We start from the raw sequence: 21,791 nt of genomic DNA, 5'->3' as shown, positions 1-21,791 counted from the left end.
GACGATCGTGAAAGCGATCAGACCCACAAAAGATACAGAGAAAAAGTGCTAAAGGAACACCTAAGGCAAAACAATCAAATATTTTTAAATGTATTCAATTACCTGTCATAAACTAGTAAAATGGCTAATAAATAAATAAAAACAAATAGCTGGTAATTAATTATGTTTGATTAAGCATATTTCTTACCAGAATCTTGCTTCTTTTTAGATGCAATTAAGAAGGCTAACAGAATGTCAGGTTATATAGCGCCTTGACGTGTGGAGTACAAGTCACAGGAGGTTCTGCTCAAGTCTTTATAACACACTGGTGAGGCATCATCTGGAGTCCTAGGTACAGTTTTGGTCTCCAGAATACAAAAAGGACATAACAGCACAAGAAAATGTCCAGAGAAGAGCAACCAGGCTGATTCGGGGCTACAGAGATGAGTTATGAGGAAAGATTAAAAGAGCTGAGCCTTTACAGTTTAATCAAAAGAAGATTTGGAGGAGACATGACTGAAGTGTTTAAAATTACTGCAGTAGATCGAGACGGTCACTTTAAAATGAGCTCAATAAAAACACGATACAGTTTGGAAATGTGTTTAGGGTAAATTTCACATAAACATTAGGAAGTTTTTCCATGGACGCATGAAATGAGTTACCAAGTAGTATGGTAGACAGTAGGACTTCAGGGACTTTCAAAACTCAATTTAACGTTACTTTGGAAAAATTTAATAAATAGGACTGATGATCTTTGTTGGGGTGAACGGCCGGTTCTCAACTAGATTGTTCTAATGTTGTGATGGCTTAAAGCTTTGAGGAAAAATGCATGTTAGTATTAGGAAATTATCAGTCTTTTCATTGTTTCCTCCTTAAAAAACTTCAAATATTTTCTGCAGAGCTTTGTCAACAGTGACATTGTGTTTTGCTATACAAGATAGCAGAGAAAAAAATGAGGCCAACTGGGAGATAGATATAGTCTAAGGGGGAAACAAGCTGACCCTTGCAATGAAGGCCAAGAGTGGTTTTTGGTCCAAAATCTCAGAGAGAATGTTTTTGCAGATGACCCTTCAACCAGTTGCATTGTTAGCGTCAGGCTGCGTCTCCACACATCCACTGCTCTCAGCCTCAACACCGGGACGCCGCAGGGTTGTGTGCTCAGCCCGCTCCTCTACACCCTCTACACATATGACTGTGTCCCCACTCACCATGGCAACAAGATTATAAAGTTTGCGGATGACACAACGGTGGTTGGACTCATCTCGGGCAAGGAGACAATGTGGAGCGGCTGTCAGAGTGGTGCGCAGTAAATAACCTGCTCCTCAACACCATAAAACGAAGGAGCTTGTTATTGACTTTAGAAAAAACAAAACTGACATCCAGCCACTCATCAGTGGCGGGGCCTGTGTGGAGAGGGTCCCGGTGTTCAGATTTCTGGGTATTGAGCTGGAGGATGACCTGACCTGGAGCGCCAACACCAAGGAGCTGCTGAAGAAGGCGCAGCAGAGACTGTATTTTCTGAGAATTCTCAGAAAGAACCACCTCTCCAAAAATTTGCTCCTTGCTTTTTATCACTGTTCCATTGAGAGTGTGCTCACGTATGGACTGTGTGTGGGGTACGGCAGCTGCACTTCCTCAGAAAAGAAAGCGCTCCACAGGGTCGTCAGGACAGCGGAGATAACAATTGGTTGCACCCTCCCTACTCTGGAACAAATCTACACCTCCTGATGCCGCAAAAAAGCAATAGACATTTCACAGGATTCATCATATCCCGGTCATTGCCTCTTCCAGCTTTTGCCATCGGGCAAGAGATACAGAGCAATGAAAACCAGGAGAAACCGCCTTAAAGACAGCTTTTATCCAAAAGCAATCATGTCCCTGAACTCAGAATAATACTGCTCCATATCATTCACCCAATGTGCAATATAGACCTTAAGTCAACCAGTGCAATATGTATATTTTGTAAAGTACTTTTGTTACTATTCGGTTTGTTATTATTTTCTCTCTTCTTGTCTTTTTAACTCTTATTCCTCACACTGAGTCGACTGCACCTTCAATTTCGTTGTTCCTTTGTAAAAGTGACAATGACAATAAAGATCTAATGACAATAAAGATCTATCTATCTATCTATCTATCTATCTATCTATCTATCTATCTATCTATCTATCTACAGTGGTGTGAAAAACTATTTGCCCCCTTCCTGATTTCTTATTCTTTTGCATGTTTGTCACACAAAATGTTTCTGATCATCAAACACATTTAAGCATTAGTCAAATATAACACAAGTAAACACAAAATGCAGTTTGTAAATGGTGGTTTTTATTATTTAGGGAGAAAAAAAAATCCAAACCTACATGGCCCTGTGTGAAAAAGTAATTGCCCCCTGAACCTAATAACTGGTTGGGCCACCCTTAGCAGCAATAACTGCAATCAAGCGTTTGCGATAACTTGCAATGAGTCTTTTACAGCGCTCTGGAGGAATTTTGGCCCACTCATCTTTGCAAAATTGTTGTAATTCAGCTTTATTTGAGGGTTTTCTAGCATGAACCGCCTTTTTAAGGTCATGCCATAGCATCTCAATTGGATTCAGGTCAGGACTTTGACTAGGCCACTCCAAAGTCTTCATTTTGTTTTTCTTCAGCCATTCAGAGGTGGATTTGCTGGTGTGTTTTGGGTCATTGTCCTGTTGCAGCACCCAAGATCGCTTCAGCTTGAGTTGACGAACAGATGGCCGGACATTCTCCTTCAGGATTTTTTGGTAGACAGTAGAATTCATGGTTCCATCTATCACAGCAAGCCTTCCAGGTCCTGAAGCAGCAAAACAACCCCAGACCATCACACTACCACCACCATATTTTACTGTTGGTATGATGTTCTTTTTCTGAAATGCTGTGTTCCTTTTACGCCAGATGTAACGGGACATTTGCCTTCCAAAAAGTTCAACTTTTGTCTCATCAGTCCACAAGGTATTTTCCCAAAAGTCTTGGCAATCATTGAGATGTTTCTTAGCAAAATTGAGACGAGCCCTAATGTTCTTTTTGCTTAACAGTGGTTTGCGTCTTGGACATCTGCCATGGAGGCCGTTTTTGCCCAGTCTCTTTCTTATGGTGGAGTCGTGAACACTGACCTTAATTGAGGCAAGTGAGGCCTGCAGTTCTTTAGACGTTGTCCTGGGGTCTTTTGTGACCTCTCGGATGAGTCGTCTCTGCGCTCTTGGGGTAATTTTGGTCGGCCGGCCACTCCTGGGAAGGTTCACCACTGTTCCATGTTTTTGCCATTTGTGGATAATGGCTCTCACTGTGGTTCGCTGGAGTCCCAAAGCTTTAGAAATGGCTTTATAACCTTTACCAGACTGATAGATCTCAATTACTTCTGTTCTCATTTGTTCCTGAATTTCTTTGGATCTTGGCATGATGTCTATCTTTTGAGGTGCTTTTGGTCTACTTCTCTGTGTCAGGCAGCTCCTATTTAAGTGATTTCTTGATTGAAACAGGTGTGGCAGTAATCAGGCCTGGGGGTGGCTACGGAAATTGAACTCAGGTGTGATACACCACAGTTAGGTTATTTTTTAACAAGGGGGCAATTACTTTTTCACACAGGGCCATGTAGGTTTGGATTTTTTTTCTCTCTAAATAATAAAAACCATAATTTAAAAACTGCATTTTGTGTTTACTTGTGTTATATTTGACTAATGGTTAAATGTGTTTGATGATCAGAAACATTTTGTGTGACAAACATGCAAAAGAATAAGAAATCAGGAAGGGGGCAAATAGTTTTTCACACCACTCTATCTATCTATCTATCTATCTATCTATCTATCTATCTATCTATCTATCTATCTATCTATCTATCTATCTATCTATCTAGAATTAATACCCTGTGACTATGCCCCTAACAACGACAGCAGCATTCTACCAACAGGTACTCAATATACAGGTGCTCGTCAGAAACAAAAATGGCAGGGGAAAAGGTAGAAACAAACTACAAACCAGGTTTTGTAGCAAGAAATAAATGAGAGAAATGAATACCTTGTCTTCAAAGACCCCAACTGGGAACATTTGGAAGCACAAAGTCCTACTAATAATTGAGGAAAAAATTATAACACACTGAATTCAATGTGGGTAGCTGGTAGTGAAGCTTCTGAACAGAGGGTCAGACACTTCAACTTTTTGTATTTTACTCTACAGGTACAATACAATCCCATTCACATCTCTCCTTTTCTTAACATTTCTTTTTTTAATTTTATAGTCACATAAAGCGTGATTGATATTGTATTTTACTGTGAGACATTTCTATCTTTTTTTTGAGTCAATAAAAAATCTTAGTTGAGAACAAAAGATGTACAGTGAAATACTGAGCTGGTGTGGGTAGTGAGGGGGCAGCATCAGGTGGCACTTGGGTGAAGGCAGCATATTCACACAAATACATTTTTTGTTAATGTTACAAAATAATAATACAAAAACTGATAGTTAAGTATGAACTGGAATAGCATTGTACATATCAAGTGCCTAATTTTTATACTGCCTTTAAAAATTGCAAGACATATTTTCATTTTAACTTTCAAATATCTCAGAACTGCATCTCGCGACACTTCGCTGCACACCGAGGACCAAAATGGCGCATGCATGTTTCACAGCTACATGTCAGAAAACGAGGGTTTATTTTCCTGATTTTTCACATATTGTATTGAGCATATATTGAATGTCATTTTGTAAAATTTTGTTAATTTTGGAATGTTACTAGGAGTCAAGTCACAATATCTGTTAAATGTCTCTTAAGTTTGCACTGTGAGCGTTTAATTAAAAATAACAGGAGCCTTTTAGCTTGCAGGACAGCGTGTGAAAGTGCCAAGATATTTAGAATACCATGCGAGATGCACAAAACAGGCAAGTTTCGCATTCAATGTCATGACAGAAGAAAAAAAAAAAAAATTGGGTCAAACAGAAGTGGTGAAGGATTTACACATTTTTAAAATTATTTTTAATGTCCATTTTACATATTTTGTTGATTTGAAGCTAACCATTTCAATCAATTTTTTTTGTTTTAAAAAAATATTTTTTTTTGCCCATTGCTCCAAGGATATATTTTGAATTTCACCCCCGAGATTAATAGAGGACATCAAATCTAATCTACTGAATCATGGGAGAACTGTATTATTAAGCCTGTATATTGCATATGTACAGTCATATGAAAAAGTTTGGGAACCCCTCTCAGCCTGCATAATAATTTGCTCTACTTTCAACAAAAAAGATAACAGTGGTACGTCTTTCATTTCCTAGGAACATCTGAGTACTGCGGTGTTTTCCGAACAAAGATTTTTAGTGAAGCAGTATTTAGTTGTATGAAATTAAATCAAATGTGAAAAACTGGCTGTGCAGAAATGTGGGTCCCCTTGTAATTTTGCTGATTTGAATGCCTGTCACTGCTCAATGCTGATTACTTGTAACACCAAATTGGTTGGATGAGCTCGTTACGCCTTGAACTTCATAGACAGGTGTGTCCAATCAGGAGATATAAAGGGATTTAAGGTGGTCAATTGTAAGTTGTGCTTCCTTCCCTTTGACTCTCCTCTGAAGAGTGACAGCATGACATCCTCAAAGCAACTCTCAAAAGATCTGAAAACAAAGATTGTTGAGTCTCCTGGTTTAGGGGAAGGCTACACAAAGCTATCTCAGAGGTTTAAACTGTCAGTTTCGACTGTAAGGAATGTCATCAGGAAATGGAAGGCCACAGGCACAGTTACTGTTAAACCCAGCAGGTCTGGCAGGCCAAGAAAGATACAGGAGCGGCATATGAGCAGGATTGTGAGAATGGTTACAGACAACCAACAGATCACCTCCAAAGACCTGCAAGAACATCTTGCTGCAGATGGTGTATCTGTACATCGTTGTACAATTCAGTGCAATTTGCACAAAGAACATCTGTATGGCAGGGTGATGAGAAAGAAGCCCTTTCTGCACTCACGCCACAAACAGTCGCTTGTTGTATGCCAATGCTCATTTAGACAAGCCAGATTCATTTTGGAACAAAGTGCTTTGGACTGATGAGACACAAATTGAGTTATTTGGTCATAACAAAAAGCACTTTGCATGGCGGAAGAAGAACACCGGATTCCAAGAAAAACACCTGCTACCTACTGTCAAATTTGGTGGAGGTTCCATCATGCTGTGGGGCTGTGTGGCTAGTTCAGGGACTGGGGCCCTTGTTAAAGTCGAGGGTCGGATGAATTCAACCCAACATCAACAAATTCTTCAGGATAATGTGGAAGTATCAGTCACAAAGTTGATGTTAAACAATTAAAATAAGGTTAAAACCCAAGGGTGAACATATTGTTTTTAAAGACACAAGCTGCGCTACTGCTTTCTAAAATTCGACATCTTCCCAGCTTACCCTCTTTGGATTCCGCAGCACGAGGAGATGTTAACCTGTAAGTGCAGACAACCAGTTGATTCCGCTCTGGCCCCTGTTGTCAGTCCGTTGGCGTGTACATGGTGCCACATTGAGCTGGTTATTCCCTCTGACTCCCACAGCCATTCTGTGGCCTTCTGGGGGATGTACTCTTGCAGTAGGTGGTCGCTCCTCAACCTCCTCCTAGACTGCTCAGCAGGAGTAGCCCACAGCCCTCTTGAGCGTCGGCCGCTCTCTTGTTCCCTGGAGCTTCCCGTCTGCCTGCTTCCTCTCTATGTGTCACACCGGCTTTATCCCATTCCTGCCATTCTCTCTGTCCTTTCTTCCTTTAACCTCCATTCCTTTCATTTCTATCTCCAATCTGATTCTGTTTCTTTTCTTTTTATTGTCTGCTCCCTCTGCTGTGCAGGCTCCTCCTCTTCCTCCTGAGTGGGCATAAGTGTGGTGCTTTGCCTACTCTGGCATAAACCCTGGAGTGACACGCGTTCACGCACACCCGCTTGGAGCCGGCACTTCCCGGGCCGCAATTATTTATTTAAAAACTGCATTGTGCCGTGGACCTCTAAACACACAGCATCATATATACGAATCAGCAAAAGGTGGGGTGACTTACGGAAGGAATCTGCTGTACAGTGAGAGCAAACAATGAAACAGGAGAGGATACATTTATAAACTTAAAACAGTCTTTAGTTAGGAGTTCAGTTTCAGCTACATCACTTTAGACAGCATATCTACATGTCGTCGGAAAGGTTACAAAGTTAAACAACAAGAAAAGTAATGTTCACGGAATTCAATGCTAACCCAGGCTACTTCAGATAGGGGAGCCACCACTCTCTATTTGTAGCCAAATTTGGAAGGACAATTCTCTTGCTCCCCAACACTACTCTACAATGAACTGACCCTTTGTTAGTGAACTGCAGATACTAAAGGAACTGATACCTTCCTCGGTAACACTTTAGTTTAGGTATTGCAAAAATGCATCTATTACTCGTTTACTCCAATGTAATAAGATCTTAACAAAGTCTTCATAACACTTAAAAAACATGAGCATATAGGTTATTCATCTCTGTGGTGTGTGACAAAAGGACATGACGGTAAAATTACTTGATAATATGAAGGATTCACAGGTCTTATACCAAATATGTAATATGAAGTGACATATATCTATGTTAAGACACCTCAGACCAGGTCAAATTACAAAGATGAACAAACACTTTACAGATGCTTTGTAAGTGTTATGAAGACCCAAAGAAAGGTATGTTAAAAGTCTTGTTACATAATAGGAAATGAGTAATGTGTGAATTTCCCATTGGGATTAATAAAGTATCTATCTATCTATCTAATAGATGCATCTTTGCAGTACCCAAACTAAAGTGTTACCACTTCTTCCACTAGCAGTTACAATGTAGACATTGTTCTCTCCCCAAACTCCATTCACTAGCTGTCCACCAAATGACCATTAATGGCTCCCAATTCTTCGACCCTGTGTCTGCAGAGGCCTTTCTGTAAACAGGGTTCAGCTATGGTGGCCATGTCCGTCAAAATTGTGGAGGCACATACAGTAAATTCCTACTATTCACAGATTTAGTTCCTGCCTGTTCGCTTCTGTAAAAGTGTAACCCATTGCCTGATCCACGTGGTCTACTTGTGTCTGCTAGCAGCCATACGCAGTAGAAAAAAAAAATCTTGACAGGCCCATTGCACCGTAACAGTGATAGCCTTATTCTTGCGGTTTCTGTTGTATCAATAGGTCTCCCATATCATTCTGTTAATATTCCACATGCTCTCAGTGTTTTAGGCTGTTTTTCAGACAATTTTATTAAATTTCAACAATGGCAGTGAAGCTTAATGTTAATGAAAGTATTTTGCCAAAATCTCCTAAGTGGAAATGCGCTGTGATGAGTTTAGTTGATAAGATCTGTGAGTTTGACTTGCTTTGTTCTGGAAAATCAATAACATTTGCAGGTAGACATTTTAATGTGAACGTATCAACCATCTGCTCGATTCACCAAAAGAAAGACAATATCCCTAAATCTGTATGTGAATTCTGCTCTGCAACGGTCTAAGATCTTTCAAGGTAGGATTCAGGTTCATAACGTTCTTTTTTTTTCCGTTTTGGTGTTGGTATGTACAACAACAACATTTATTTATATAGCACATTTTCATACAAAAAATGTAGGTCAAAGTGCTTCAAATGTGTAATCACGTTTTACGTTAGACGTCTTTTATGCATGAGTTTTGGTTAAACTGTTGTATTCATTTTAAGATTGCATTTTGGCGTTAAACTGTGTAATTCACATTTTACATCTGACATCTTTTACATGTGAGTTTTTGTTAAACACAAGCATAAAATAATTTAAAAAAATATATACAGTACTATATTTGGGAAAATGTTCTTTACAGACGTGACACACAAAATTCAGTGTTTATGGTAATGGGTAGTAAAAGTGTATAGTAAATAGGGTCTGCCAGCACATAACGCCATTGCCTAACACCAATGCTTCAGTATTAGCGGTTTTTGTTTCCAGGGGATTTTTAGAAATGTAACCCCCATGGATAACGACAATAAATAATAATAATTCTTTACATTTATATGGCATTTTTCTCACTACTCAAAGCGCTTCAGTGAGTGGGGAGCCACTTCAACCACCATTAATGTGCAGCATCCATCTGAATGATGTGATGGCAGCCATTTTTGAGGCAGTACACTCACCACACATTAGCTGTTAGTTGGAGATGGGGCGATAGCAGTGGCATAGCTCTAGTTCGCGCCACTCGGGGCGGGGCTTCAATTTGCCGCCCTCCAACGTATCTGAATATGTTAACCTATTTAAATAGAAAATAAAAATGACGTATGGAGAAAAATTAAGATACACTTTGCATATATTTATTCATATATAGAGAAACAGCAATATTTTTTCACATATAATTATTTATAAACATCAACTAGACAAGAATATAGTACAGACGCACTGATAAGCCGTGTTCTGATTATTAGTTTAATATAATCACGCTGTGAAAACCAGAACCGGTGTGGTGTACAAGCGATAGGTGGGGATGAGCAAGAACGCATTTGGATTGTTAACGAAACGAAATTATACATTGTGAATTAGTTGTTTATCTTCCTAGAAATTATTATCGGTGTAATATTTCTGTTTATTTTTGTTATTGCCTCATAATATCAACTGCCGTGTCTGATGCCATCACAGAAGGACCGTCTGAAAATGATTTTTGAAGCATTTGTGGATGAAAATCAGAGAATTTAACTTTCTTCATTCATGAGTGATATTTTTCCGAACCCTGCTGCTTACACGTCAAGTGTTCTGAGCCTTTTGGCCAATAATGCCGCCCGGGGCGGACTGCCCCCTTCGCCCGCCCCTAGCTATGCCACTGGGTGAGACAGAGAGAGATAGCCACTTATAGATGGGGGATGATTAAGGACACAGAAAGACTGGGCCATGAAGGGCAATTTAGCCAGGACATCAGGATACACCATGTTCTTTATGAAGGAAGCCCATGGATCTTTATTGACCACAGACCTCAGTCTTATATCTCATCCGAAAGATGGCGCCATGTTTACAGCAAAGTGTCTCCATCGCTGCTCTGGGGCATTGGGGTCCACTTTCAGAACACAGGATAAGCGCCCCCTGGTAGCCTTGCCAACGCCTCTTCTAGCAGTAACCCATGCTTTTCCTAGATAGTTTCCCAACCAAGTACTGGCCAGGCCCTAACATGCTTGATTTGTATAGTCATTGATTTATTTGTTTATTGTCACACATAATGAACTTGCACAGATGCAAATATTTAAGAGGAGATACTGTATACAGCATAAAACAGTAATAGTAATATACATAAACAGTGTTAAACAAATACACACATTATGCAATTCTATTACATCCTATCCTGGCCTTATGGTGCCCACTGGAGACACTGTACTCTTAAATTGTAAATACTTCCAAAGGTTACAACCATCCAGGTCCTAGTGGTTAAAACAAAAAAAAGCAGCATCCCACGTCTTGACCGTGTACAGAATCGATAAGTTTAACTACACTCAGGGTTCAGGCCACACGCAGGACATCCTTGATGTCAGGTTAATGTGAGCTTCAACACGGAAGTGTGTTGACATGCTCACACAAAACTGGGAAAAGATGAGTAACCTGGTTAAGGCAAAAACCTGGCTACTTAAAAACCTCCATTTACATGTGCACCTACTCCCTTGGCGAAATGCTGCATCGTCATTAAACTGTGCAAAAAAGATTAAACGTCATCATCGGCTGCTGTGAATCCGTAAACAAGCATGGAGTCTGCATCTCTCAGGTAGTGTGAGGAACGTTACTTTTAAAAGTCATTTAGTTACATTACTCATTATTTACCAAAAAAAGGTAACTTAATATGATATACAGTTATTTATTATAAAATGTAATGTGTTATATAAACAGCGTACTACTTTTTCTACTTTTACATGAAAAACTGCCCATTTGTCTGGTCAGCAATTGTTATTAAATCCTAATCCCATATATGAACATTCATGGAACTAACCAGAAATACAATCAAACTTGATCATTTTCTATTTTAGAACTTTGTTAAGTCCTTAATTTGCTATAAAGTTAATTACATTCATCCCTGACCTGAACCACCGAAGATTTGCAGTATGAACGCAAGCTGCTGCGTCACATGATTATACTGTTTCAACAAATAAATAGCAAAAATCTGGATTAAAACAAAACAGACACTTCATAAATATATTTCTGTTGCCAAATTGCATATAGCAGATTCTTTTCTATTTGGCTGAGTGACTGAGCCCAGCAAAGGACTGCCACACCAGTATATGTGGTTCTTGCCTTACACCCAGTGTTGCTGGGACAATAATAATGCAAGTATTTTTACTTCAATAATATAAGTAATATAATATTAGTTTACTCACTATTATAAAATGTAATCGGACTATGTAATGCACTTTACTTTTAACGCGTTTCTATCAACACGGTGATGCTGAGCTTAGCACTATACAGTATGTTCAGCTCATCAACATATGTTTAGCAATTTGTAAAGTAGTGAGACAGATTATTTCAATTAAGTACAATGGTGATTGCCTGTGCATTTGCCTCAGGAAATTTATATTTTAACGCCATTTTCTACCCACGGCTGCTGGATGTGTATGCAAAGCGAAGACTGGAGGCCATGAACATGCACAGGCTAAGAATGCAATGGCCAGACACAGACTATGAAATCCTGCACTGTAACCCAGTTAAGGGTTTACATGGCCAAGTACCGTACATACTCAAGTATAAGACGACCTGAATATAAGCCGAGGTACCTAATATTACCTACAAAAACTGGAAAAACTTATTGACTCGAGTATAAGCCTAGGGTGGGAAATGCAGCAGCTACTGGTAAGTTTCAATAATCAAAATAAATACAGTGGAACCTCGAGATACGATCACCTCTGTATACGAGAAATTCAAAATACGAGGAAAGTATGAGCGAAAAATTCAGATCTAAATGCAAGCATTGGCTCGCGTAACGAGCCACGAGCCAGGCTGTGGGTATAGCTCGCGGCTTAGCGAGGGGGCGTGGTAGCAGTTGCGAGCCGCGATCTGCGGTGTCTGCGTTTCTCACTTAAGTGCACAGGTGGGAAACTGCCCACATCCATGATTGTTCCTGTGGCTGATGGGCTGCAGCTGCCATGTCCTCCTCGCACATATAGAGAAGCGCGAGCCGGTTAAGGGGGAGAAGAAGTAAAAGAAAAGAGAGGAGAGAGAGCGCAGGCAGGCAGTCGGTGCGGGAGAGCGAGCGAGCGAGTGCAGGCTCGCGTGTAGCTGAACAGTGAGCTGAACAGGCGAGCCAAACAGCTGAAGCAGGACGGTGTAGAGAAGGTCAGCTGCATTAAGAGTGTCTCGCCTGTTGCAGAGCCCGCAGGTGAGACGCTAACAGAGAAGAAGCATCGGGGATTGTCATCTGTTTTTTAAAGACTGCATCCTTTTGACGTTTTAACCTCGTGTTAAAGGATTGTTATTCTTGTGTATTTTAAACCTCCACTTCACAACTGTTTTAAGGATTATTTATTTAAAGATTTATTGAATGCTCTACTGCACTTTGGACACCTGTTTTGATTCTTTTAATAATCAGTTATATTATTTACCAGTGTTATTTATTAAAGGTAGACTACAGTATATATAATTTATCAGTGTTATTTGTTAGGAAAATTGATTTTTATGTTAATATATTTGGGGTGCGGAACGGATTAACTGGATTTCCATTATTTTCAATGGGGAAGTTTGTTCTAGATACGAGAAATTCGCTATACAAGCTCAGTGCTGGAACGAATTAAACTTGTATCTAGAGGTTCCACTGTACCAATAAAATTACCATACATTAATTGAGGCATCAGTAGGTTAAATGTTTTTGAGTATTTATTTCAAAGAAAAACAGCAAACTAGCTCTGTAAGTGGAGAAGACGGTCAACAAAAACAATATGGTATCTCTCTCGCTAGCTCTCTCTCGTGCGTGTGTGTGTGTGTGTGTCTCTCTCCTGAATCGAATATAAGCCGAGGGTGACGTTTTTCAGCACATTTTGGGTGCTGAAAAACGCGGCTTATATTCGAGTATATACGGTAACTAGGTTACTCACAGAGAAATCTACATGTGTTAACTCAGTTTCTCTTGACCATAATGAGGGTATACCTGGCATTTTTGAAATTGGGCTAACAGAGCCCATGGAAACGCACTCACTAAGTACCATAGGTCAGGGATGAATGCAACTGAGAACAAGCATGAATAGGCCTAATCAGTACTCATTGCTTTGAAACCACCATGCAGAGGAGATTAATACACACTAACAGACTGACACCCTAAAAATGGTGGTGCTAAACTGGAGTAAGAAGATACATTTATTAATGGAGACTCAGCATGACATGTTCATCATCTTAAGAAGCACCCTTAGAGTGACAAACCTAAGACAGAATATTTCACCAGACATCAATGGAGTCGCAGTCTTGGTGAGAAACATGTCCAAATTCAGGTACACATCATGCTGCATGGAATTCAATGAATTCATTCGGTTTACTTTTATTATGTGACTGCTCAGTTGACGAAGTAGGGAAAAAGAAAATGAGGAGAAAAAAAACCCCACACACACACAACAACAGGTAAACACATTGAAAATGACAAAAAAAAGGTACTCATCCGGTGTGAAGACAGACTTTAAAAATGTGTCGGTGTACCTTGCACACCTAATGGTCTGTTTAAGCTGTTTCCTCAATTGTGTTAATTAAGCGTTCAGAACAAGCACTGATGATATTAACAGTGAGATCCATTCCGCTAACCTGAAAGTGTGACTAACAAGTCTGTTTTTACTTCCCAAACGGCTGCCTGCAGATCACACACTTGGATCATCTTGTCCCCTTCAACCTGAGATTTTTTTTTTAAGCTATTTGGTTCTTGCAAGACTGCTTCTGTGGAGGATGTTGCTATGTTTATCACGTCTTTCCCTCGCATTCACAAAGGCGCCAGTAAGATCAGCACTGGAGTCAAACTTCTCTTCCAGCGCTGCTGAGGTAAGCATATGTAAACCGCCGTCACTAATCCCCCTGATTGGAACTGCAGGCTACCTTTGCCTTTGTTTCTGTAGGCTGGATTAAAACTAAGCCAAAGCATGGCCTGTCAAAGTGTGCCGTGAAGTGCTGCAGCCAGCCATCTCGGTACACACATCACGTCAGGCCAGAGGAGTTAACACACATCTCTTGGGCCAAACATTCATCTTCTACATGAGAAATATTGTGTTGTCTATTGCGAACAGCTGCCTTATATAAACTCTGCTGAAAAAATTCTGTTTAACATACAATAAAGTAGGAATATGTTCAATGCTGTAATCTATATTTTCACATCCGAAAGAAATATAACCGAATAAGACCAAAAGGTATGTGAACTGAGGAATCATAAACTGCCTTTAAGAGGCACAAAGCAAGTTAAATGTCGCCCTTCCGTGTCCAACACAAGAAGACCAACTGATTCTGAAACACTCCAAGAAGAATTTAGACTCTTCTGGTGTAGCGGTTTTACATCTCAAAAAACATGCTGTGAAAAGAACCCTTAGAAACATGGGATAGGTCCGTTTTTGAATTTGTTGCTTAGTTTCTGCATTGGGACATTGTTTGCCCGGATTGCCTTTTGTTACAAGTGTTTTCTGTGGAAATAAACCTTTTTACTTTTATAAAGATTCTGTGTCGCCATCGTATCTGGCCAGGGTTTTACAGTACACCCCTCTCTCTAGTGAGTATTTCTGGAAGTGCCCTTGGAGCTTATTGGGACTTTCATGTTTTGGAACACCAGTAAGATGTACTGGAGTGGAGTCAGGTCATGCTGCTATGATCAACCAGGTCTGGCAAAGTTATTGCTATGGGGGACACTGAATGTTTTTTTTTATTTAGAATTTAGCAAGAATGCATTAATGTGAATGTAAAGTAAGCCTACTGTGCTAGCTCTCAGAGTCAGGTGAGGGTTGAGTGCTGCGTTTTATGGATTGGCTAGCTGTGCTACCTGCTTCGCACCAGAAATTTTGTGGAACAATGGTCCTCTGTTACAGTGCCATTGGTTAATGGGATGTAGCAGAAGTGCTATGTAACAAACTAAGTGGCTTTCTGTACACAATATCTGCATTTCTTTTTATTTTTCTGACTAATATTACTGCCAGTCAGTGTGGTGTAGAGGTTGTGGCTTTGGACCTAGGACTTGAGTTTGTGGGTTGAAGTCTTGTTTCTGTCACTGTGTGACCATGAGCAACTCAGTCCACATGGCTGTTCTCCAATTGAAAAAACAAAAGAAATATTATAAGTTGACTTCAACAAAGACACCAGTCAAATAATAAGTAATATTTTTACTGTTAGATGACTGAAGCTTGTGACTCTTGAATGTGCTTTACAAAATTGTCCATAAGGAAAATATTTCTGCATTAAATCATTTCCTGCTTTTTCTTTGCTTTTCCTAGTGATTTGGCCTTTGTTGATTGTCACTGTAAAACACATTTTAACAGGAAAGTGTAAACTTTTGAGTCTAAACGGGCAGTCAGCTATATTCCCTCTAAACTGTGCTTTGTTCCGTATTCAAGAAAAACTCCATATGTCAATACACCGGGTCATGTGTTGGTGCTTCACACTGCTCAATACTTCAACCAAGAAACCCTGCTCATCATTCTTGTGAGAGTGCATTGCCATGGTCCATATCTCTCTCTCAAAAAGGAGGTCGGCGGAGCAGAATGAATAAGCATGATGAGAGTCGGTCCTCATCTAGACGAGGAAGTGCCCAAACATTTTACCAAACTTTCAGCATTTTCTAGAAGAAACATGACTTTTTCCAGTCTGAATTGAGCCTTCAGGGCTTGTAGCCCAATAAAATCCTGTTGGGTATATTTCAGACTTCTCTCACTCAAAATACACAAGCATGCTTGGGTACAGGACAGAATGCACTCAGCTCAGTATACTTTCCACATTTGAGATATCTGTCTGCATTTTGTGATATTGCTAACATAATGTATGAAACTGTGATCAGCTAAGGCAGAACTTTTCAGGTTGGGTAGTTCTACTTATTAATCATGGAACCAGAGAGTGGTGACATGTTTAATATTGATCAGCACAGTCAAGTAAGAATTTCACTCAAAATTAACAGGAAATGTCAGCTCATTGTGTGGGTTTTTCTTTGTTCCTGCGGTGTGGTACAACAATCATTTATATTGCTGGTAATACCAGCTATATACAGTACTAGCTGTCCCTCATGGCTGCGCCCACATAGTAGTGAAACAGGAAAAACTTAAAAAAAAACTAATAGACATTGGCACTGTATCTGACTGTGTTCAGGTCTGACGGGAGAGCGTCCCCCACTTGGGGAGAAAAGCATGTGGCTGTGATATCTCTGGCAATCAGCGTCTACCCTCTAAAACACACATAGCTCTGATCTCTCTCTCAAAAATGTCAAACGTTACTCCATAACAATCTGTAGATGATAATGTCTGTTGAACAAACAGGTACCGCTAGCTAAGCAGAGGCAAGGTGCACTCCGACATGTGGCGAGACGTAGAGCAACTCAAATAGAGGCTGGTGCGTGAGTGAGGAGGGCTCCACACCCCTCGGCCTGCAGCATCTCTCTTGGATTTGCGCAAATAAATCGGTACCACAAACGAACTATGATACTTAGCGTGATGACAGAAGTCGCAAAATCAACCAGAATGTTCAAGTAAATTATAGAAAAAAAAAACAGATTAAAATCTATTAAAGAGTTCTCTCTTGAAGAGCAGACATACAGACAGACAGACGTTGGATTTTATAAATATATATTAGCCTTCCCCCACAGCTCCGCCCACATAGTAGTGAAACAGGACAAACTTTATAAATCAATAAACAAACAGGTACTGCTAGCTAAGCGGAGGCAAGTTACACTCCAAAACGTGGCGACAGGCAGACCGACTTGAACGGAGGCTGGTGCGTGACTGAGGAGGGCCCATCCCGGATCCCTACTCCTGACGTCACGCTTCTCCCTCCCCTCGACCTGCAGTCTCTGTCTCGGATTAGTGCGAATAAATCGCTCCTGCAAGTGAACTATGATTCTTAGTGTGATGACAGAAGTCGCAAAATCAACTGGAATGTTCAAGCAAATTATAGAAAAAAACCTGATCTGAATCTGTTAAGTAGTTCTGTCATTAAAAGCGGACAGACATACAGACAGATGGACGTTGAATTTTATTTATAGAGACATACAGATTACAATCAGTACAGGACCACTAGCACTTGCACCAGGAGAGTCAGAGACAGTTTTTAACCATAGGTTTCAAGACTGCTGAATGTCTCAGTCCAAGACTTTCCTCTAAGGTGGTGACTGCTAGTGCAGGACCATGAGCATGAACTAACAACCTTCAGGTTACAAAGAAACACTCATAAGATTTGCATTGTGGAGAGTCCACAGGAGACCTCAAGATGCAAGATACCATTATTGTCACTGTACAATACAATGAAATATTATTTGATGAGAGTCGGTCCTCATCTAGACGAGGAAGTGCCCAAACATTTTACCAAACTTTCAGCATTTTCTAGAAGAAACATGACTTTTTCTAGTCTGAATTGAGCCTTCAGGGCTTGTAGCCCAATAAAATCCTGTTGGGTATATTTCAGACTTCTCTCACTCAAAATACACAAGCATGCTTGGGTACAGGACAGAATTCACTCAGCTCAGTATATTTTCCACATTTGAGATATCTGTCTGCATTTTGTGATATTGCTACAATAATGTATGAAAATGTGATCAACTAAGGCAGAACTTTTCAGGTTGGGTAGTTCTACTTATTAATCATGGAACCAGAGAGTGGTGACATGTTTAATATTGATCAGCACAGTCAAGTAAGAATTTCACTCAAAATTAACAGGAAATGTCAGTTCATTGTGTGGGTTTTTCTTTGTTCCTGCAGTGTGGTACAACAATCATTTATATTGCTGGTAATACCAACTATATACAATACTAGCTGTCCCCCGTGGCTGCGCCCACAAGCCCACAAATTATACCATAGAATGCACAGTCTAATAGTAAACTAAATGTAAAAACATTGAATAACACCGAGAAAACATTGAACAGAGAAAACTAACATTGCAACTTCACGCTACAGCCTTAGGAACCGCTTGCTGTAAACAGTTTTTTTAATGAGTTTTAAGCACAGAGAAAAAAAAGAAAATTTTAAAAAAATCCTTAATTTATACAATAACTACCCATAAACAACCAAGAAAATTAACCTTGCATGAGTCGAGTTCTGGCATGAAGGAAGTGAGGAGGAAGAACTAGCCACTCGTAGAAGGAGAGATTTGCAGCAAATCGCCATGAATCTTCCTGGCTTTCTCACATAACATCGCCTTGCTTACACTATCCCCTGCAAGTTGCTTCTCGTTCAGCCACACTAGCAACAGTTTTTCCACCTCTTCCAGCACTTGAGGCCTCTGCTTGGTTAATACTGTAACTCCTTTTGCAACATCAGCTGCTTTAATGGCCTCTTTCTGCTTTAGAATAGTCGAAATCATAGATTTTGACTTCTTGTACTCAGCGGCAAGATCAGTAACACGAAATGCCATGCTCATACTTTTCAATAATTTCTTACTTTAATTCGATTTCAATTTTCTTCGAACATTTCTTCTCACCAACACTACCACTCTTCACTTGCTTAGAGGCCATGGTTAACTGCAAAATGAATGCAAATGCACACGAAATAGAGCACAAAGAGTTCAGAGCGAATGCACGCACGTCTGATCGAGAACAATGTACAGGGAGAGACTGAACACGTGCGGAAATCATCGACGCGTACGAACCAGAAGGGAAACTGGCTTGTACGTCACCCGAGTGTGTGGTCGTAAACAGATGCAAAAGTTTGGCAAACTTTTTGGTCGTAACCCAATTTGTACGTGTTCTGAGACGTTCGTGACCCAAGGTTCCACTGTACTCTGAAATTTCTTTTATTTTCAGTTTTTGCTAACCTAAGCTTTATATTTAAACCTCTGACAGTTTACTGCTTAACTTTTCACCATTTTAGGTCATTCATTTTAACTGATTAAGTTTGGGGAAAAATGGAAAAACTTAATAGCATCAATATCACTATTCTGAGGTGATACCACACAGAAAATTCAAGTTGAATTGGTATGACAACAGCTTTTTCAGAGATCCATTTTTTGTTGTAACTGCAGGGCAATGTGAGCAGAGTCCTGACTTTCAATCCAGACCCCTGGGACAAATTCTGCATAAAATAATAGAACAGTATTAAATTTTCTAAAGAAATTGTAGACTTGTAAAATCCAGTTATTTACAATATACAAAACTGTAATAGTAAGAGGATACCCTGTTTAGTTAGTATGGCAAAAAAAAGAGAAGTAAGGACTTCTGTAAGGTGCTTCTTTGAAAACCAAGCCAGGACACACAGTTGTCATGATGCGCCACAGAAGTGCTGGCATTGCAGACTTTAACTGTAAATATGACAAGTTTTAGCAAGTTTCTGTATTTTTCTTAAGTAGAACCCCCCCCCCCCCAAACAGCTTTTAATCCGACTTTTCTCCTGCTCTGTTTTTTCTCTTTCTCTTTTGGAGTAACACCTCCTCAGAATTATCAGTTGAACAGTTAACCCAGGTTGCACAACAAAACGTCTAAATAATTCTCAAAAAAACGTAAACATAATTTAAAATAAACTGAAATATTAATGTTAACATCTTAGTAATCTAGGTTGAATTTTATATAAATGGATACACTAACTACAAAGAAAGTGAGATCAACACCTAATGACCAGAGAACAAAGATCAATAACATCGTGCTAAGTAACAAAATAGTGCTGGGCAGAAAATCTCCAAGGGAAACAACAGGATTAGATTTGGACTTGATCTTTGAATCTACAGCTCACATGGATTCTAGCTGCATACTGGCACCCCAGTCATGGCACACTAACCTATCATGCCAACTACAGAAATAAGAATACTACATTTAATCAGGCAACTATTTTCACTGATAGCAGGAAATAACTCACGATTAAGAAATTGGGTAGATGAAAGACTAGCCAGCAGGCATAGCGGGTCTTGAGGCCAGGATTGAGACACAATTATTTAGTGCAGTGTCAGAGTAAGATATTAACAGGCAATTTAAATAAAAAAAAAATGAATTTAAAAAGATTTTTCTTACCTTTACAGTTGACAGCCACTGGTGGTATGTTTTATCACTACCTGCAAAGAAAAAAATACAGTACTTCTGTTACTCTTATGTAACAATACCTTCACAAAGGCTTCTTTTGGTCATAACTACACTTATAAAGCATCAATAAAGTGGTTATTCATCTCTGTGCAGCATGGCATGTTAAAAGCCTTTGACATGCTGCTGACTTATGAATATGAAGGATTCTTAGGTCTTATACTGAAGTGTATAATGTCAAGAGAAAAATGTCTCAGTTAAGCCATCTCTGACCGTTCAAAAGTAAAGTTGCTTTAGTAGACCATATTGCACAGATGAATAACCACTTCCCTGATGCTTTATAAGTATTATGTGTTATTAACACCAAACAAAGCCTTTGTGTTAAGGTCTAGTTGAATAAGAGTAAAGGAGTATTAGATGCATGTTTGCAGTACTGTTATGGTGTATAAAATCTGTACATTTTGGTTTAATCTTCCATTATATTTTGGTCAAGATAAAACAACAGATGAACTACATTTAAGACAAATCACAGCAGGTTTTCTTTACACCTCACTTTTAAAACAGCTGTTCCAACATAGAAAGGAAGACATGCTGGAGGCTCAATTACTTTATAACCTGGGAAAGGAAGACTAAGCCGACACCTCAGGCTATTGATATGGACATCTGGGACAATAATTTGGTTTACAGCCTGGGAAAGATGGACATGAGGCAACATTAAAAAACTTCATTATCTGGGAAAGAGTTTGAGCAAAATTCATCAATTATATTGACAGCCAACCAATCAGGTGCATTTGTTGTGAAACCACGGCATGCCATTTCGTAATAAATATGCCTCATTTTGAAAGCAATGTAGAGAAGAAGGAGAGAAGAAGAAGAAGAAAGTACAGAAGAAGAAGAAGAGGAACGGATGAAGACGGCACTGGTCGTCAGAAAGGCATCATGAACATCGATTGCTAAATCAAACGCCTCCCTGGGACATTCATCCTTGTCATCTGTAACATTTCGTAAGCTTTTTCTAAAGACTATATACTGTATATTCAGACTTTCCTATCAGTACCAATTTTCTATTATTCTTTGATCCAGTGATATTATTATCATTCTTGTAATAAATACCATGCTGCTTTTAACTTTCTATGCTTTGTTTTAATGTCTAGAGTGATTGACGTAATAAGTTAGATTTCTTTGAGCACCTGGAGCAGTCAGATTTTTTGCCATTACTTCTGTGCTGCGAGGTTTATTTTGGCTGCGCGTGAGGAGCTCTACTCAGTAGTTGCAGAACAGTACCTAAAGAAGGTATTCTTGGCTGATAAATGACCTATAGTCAAGAGTGCTTAGTCTTTGTATGTTTAAATGTATTCTTGTAGACCAAAAGTAATATTTAGGTCTGAGATATCATTAAAACATCATATGTTGTTCATGCCGATAATAAGTAAGTCTCTTGAAGTGCTGAGTGACAGGCTGTGTTATTCCTAAAGCACTTGTGTGGTTTAAAGTGCTAAAGGTTAATCAGCGTGTGTGTGTCATTCATGGGGCACTGTTGTGGTTAGGGTTTGTGTGTGTGTGTATGTGTGTGTTTATCTATGTGTGTGTGTTCATCTTAAAGTGCAACAGTAGACCAACCCGATAAAGAACTTGACGAGAACACTTACCCTTGAGGGAGAACAGGTAAAGGGTAAGTAGAGGGAAATACTACGATAATACAAGTACCA

The 21,791-nt window shown here is 39.5% G+C and overlaps 1 protein-coding gene across 6 annotated transcripts in view; it reads right to left on the bottom strand.

The window, feature by feature from the left end:
* dennd1a (DENN/MADD domain containing 1A) overlaps positions 1-21,791 on the bottom strand; it is a 1,314,459-nt gene that overhangs the window by 236,083 nt on the left and 1,056,585 nt on the right. For all 6 annotated transcript variants that reach the window (XM_051931936.1, XM_051931935.1, XM_028809158.2 and 3 more), the window contains exon 16: positions 20,077-20,117. In XM_051931936.1, the coding sequence (XP_051787896.1) occupies positions 20,077-20,117 (41 nt within the window). The remainder of the gene's footprint in view (positions 1-20,076; positions 20,118-21,791) is intronic.

Source organism: Erpetoichthys calabaricus, chromosome 9 (assembly GCF_900747795.2).
Source record: "Erpetoichthys calabaricus chromosome 9, fErpCal1.3, whole genome shotgun sequence".
In the NCBI taxonomy this organism is placed as follows: Eukaryota; Metazoa; Chordata; class Cladistia; order Polypteriformes; family Polypteridae; genus Erpetoichthys; species Erpetoichthys calabaricus.
Note: the sequence above shows the minus strand (reverse complement) of the source record. Positions and strands in the feature narration are given on the sequence as shown.